Genomic DNA, 2,500 nt, shown 5'->3' with positions numbered 1-2,500 from the left:
TGAAACGGGATGTGTAGATGGATGTACCAAACCCAGACATCTGAGGGATTAGGACAGGGAGGTGAAACCCCTCTGAAACTGGATGTGTAGATGGATGTACCAAACCCAGACATCTGAAGGATTAGGACAGGGAAGTGGAACCACTCTGAAACAGGATGTGTAGATGGATGTACCAAACCCAGACATCAGAGGGATTAGGACAGGGAAGTGGAACCCCTCTGAAACGGGATGTGTAGATGGATGTACCAAACCCAGACATCTGAAGGATTAGGACAGGGAGGTGAAACCCCTCTGAAACGGGATGTGTAGATGGATGTACCAAACCCAGACATCTGAGGGATTAGGACAGGGAGGTGGAACCCCTCTGAAACGGGATGTGTAGATGGATGTACCAAACCCAGACATCTGAGGGATTAGGACAGGGAGGTGGAACCCCTCTGAAACCCAAACCCAGACATCTGAGGGATTAGGACAGGGAGGTGGAACCCCTCTGAAACGGGATGTGTAGATGGATGTACCAAACCCAGACATCTGAGGGATTAGGACAGGGGAGTGGAACCCCTCTGAAACGGGATGTGTAGATGGATGTACCAAACCCAGACATCTGAGGGATTAGGACAGGGAAGTAGAACCCCTCTGAAACGGGATGTGTAGATGGATGTACCAAACCCAGACATCTGAGGGATTAGGACAGGGAAGTGGAACCCCTCTGAAACGGGATGTGTAGATGGATGTACCAAACCCAGACATCTGAGGGATTAGGACAGGGAAGTGGAACCCCTCTGAAACTGGATGTGTAGATCGATGTACCAAACCCAGACATCTGAGGGATTAGGACAGGGAAGTGGAACCCCTCTGAAACGGGATGTGTAGATGGATGTACCAAACCCAGACATCTGAGGGATTAGGACAGGGAAGTGGAACCCCTCTGAAACGGGATGTGTAGATGGATGTACCAAACCCAGACATCTGAGGGATTAGGACAGGGAAGTGGAACCCCTCTGAAACGGGATGTGTAGATGGATGTACCAAACCCAGACATCTGAGGGATTAGGACAGGGGAGTGGAACCCCTCTGAAACTGGATGTGTAGATGGATGTACCAAACCCAGACATCTGAGGGATTAGGACAGGGAAGTGGAACCCCTCTGAAACTGGATGTGTAGATGGATGTACCAAACCCAGACATCTGAGGGATTAGGACAGGGAAGTGGAACCCCTCTGAAACGGGATGTGTAGATGGATGTACCAAACCCAGACATCTGAGGGATTAGGACAGGGAAGTGGAACCCCTCTGAAACGGGATGTGTAGATGGATGTACCAAACCCAGACATCTGAGGGATTAGGACAGGGGAGTGGAACCCCTCTGAAACGGGATGTGTAGATGGATGTACCAAACCCAGACATCTGAGGGATTAGGACAGGGGTGTGGTACCCCTCTGAAACGGGATGTGTAGATGGATGTACCAAACCCAGACATCTGAGGGATTAGGACAGGGAAGTGGAACCCCTCTGAAACGGGATGTGTAGATGGATGTACCAAACCCAGACATCTGAGGGATTAGGACAGGGAAGTGGAACCCCTCTGAAACGGGATGTGTAGATGGATGTACCAAACCCAGACATCTGAGGGATTAGGACAGGGAAGTGGAACCCCTCTGAAACGGGATGTGTAGATGGATGTACCAAACCCAGACATCTGAGGGATTAGGACAGGGAAGTGGAACCCCTCTGAAACGGGATGTGTAGATGGATGTACCAAACCCAGACTGTAGCTTTAACAAGCGGCAGAGAGCACCGGCACAACGTCAGTCACAGCTAAAGACGATCCTAACAGCCAGACGGCACCAACAGCACAATGATGATGTAATGGTACAGCCAGGGAAAGAGGCTTGACAGACACCTTACCTGCAGTATGTCCCATGCCACTCACGGGGGCCAGCGGATGTTGGCTACTGTAGCCTGGTATGAGGCTATCAGTGTGATGCTAGTGCGTCATACCCTTTTCACACTTATCGTGCCGCCCTGACACGGCTCTGCTCAGTGGTGTGAAACAAGGTATTGTAGGGCAATCTGTCACTAAGGCCTACCTGAGGACAGTCTCCTAGTAGAGTCCTGCTTGTCCTGCTCCTGCTTGAGCACTGCCACCGCCTCTGCTGTCACCTTCTCAACTATACGGGCTGACACTTGCTCTGCACGCAGACACACACACACACACACACACACACACACACACACACACACACACACACACACACACACACACACACACACACACACACACACACACACACACACACACACACACACACACACACACACGTATAGAAACGCACACACACACACACACACACGCACGCACGCACGCACACACACACACACACACACACACACACACACACACACACACACACACACACACACACACACACACACACACACACACACACACACACACACACACACACACACACACACACACACACACACACACACACAC

General features: G+C 51.2%; 1 protein-coding gene across 16 annotated transcripts in view; it reads right to left on the bottom strand.

The window, feature by feature from the left end:
- Positions 1 to 2,500, bottom strand: part of LOC124018689 (microtubule-associated protein 2-like) — a 106,462-nt gene that overhangs the window by 33,123 nt on the left and 70,839 nt on the right. For 12 of the 16 annotated variants that reach the window (XM_046334029.1, XM_046334031.1, XM_046334032.1 and 9 more), the window contains one exon: positions 2,091 to 2,192. The exons of the other annotated variants lie outside the window; for them this stretch is intronic. In XM_046334029.1, the coding sequence (XP_046189985.1) occupies positions 2,091 to 2,192 (102 nt within the window). The remainder of the gene's footprint in view (positions 1 to 2,090; positions 2,193 to 2,500) is intronic. 16 annotated transcript variants of the gene reach the window in all.

This window comes from Oncorhynchus gorbuscha, unplaced genomic scaffold (assembly GCF_021184085.1).
Source record: "Oncorhynchus gorbuscha isolate QuinsamMale2020 ecotype Even-year unplaced genomic scaffold, OgorEven_v1.0 Un_scaffold_563, whole genome shotgun sequence".
Taxonomy (NCBI): domain Eukaryota; kingdom Metazoa; phylum Chordata; class Actinopteri; order Salmoniformes; family Salmonidae; genus Oncorhynchus; species Oncorhynchus gorbuscha.
This window is presented reverse-complemented; position numbering and strand designations above follow the sequence as displayed.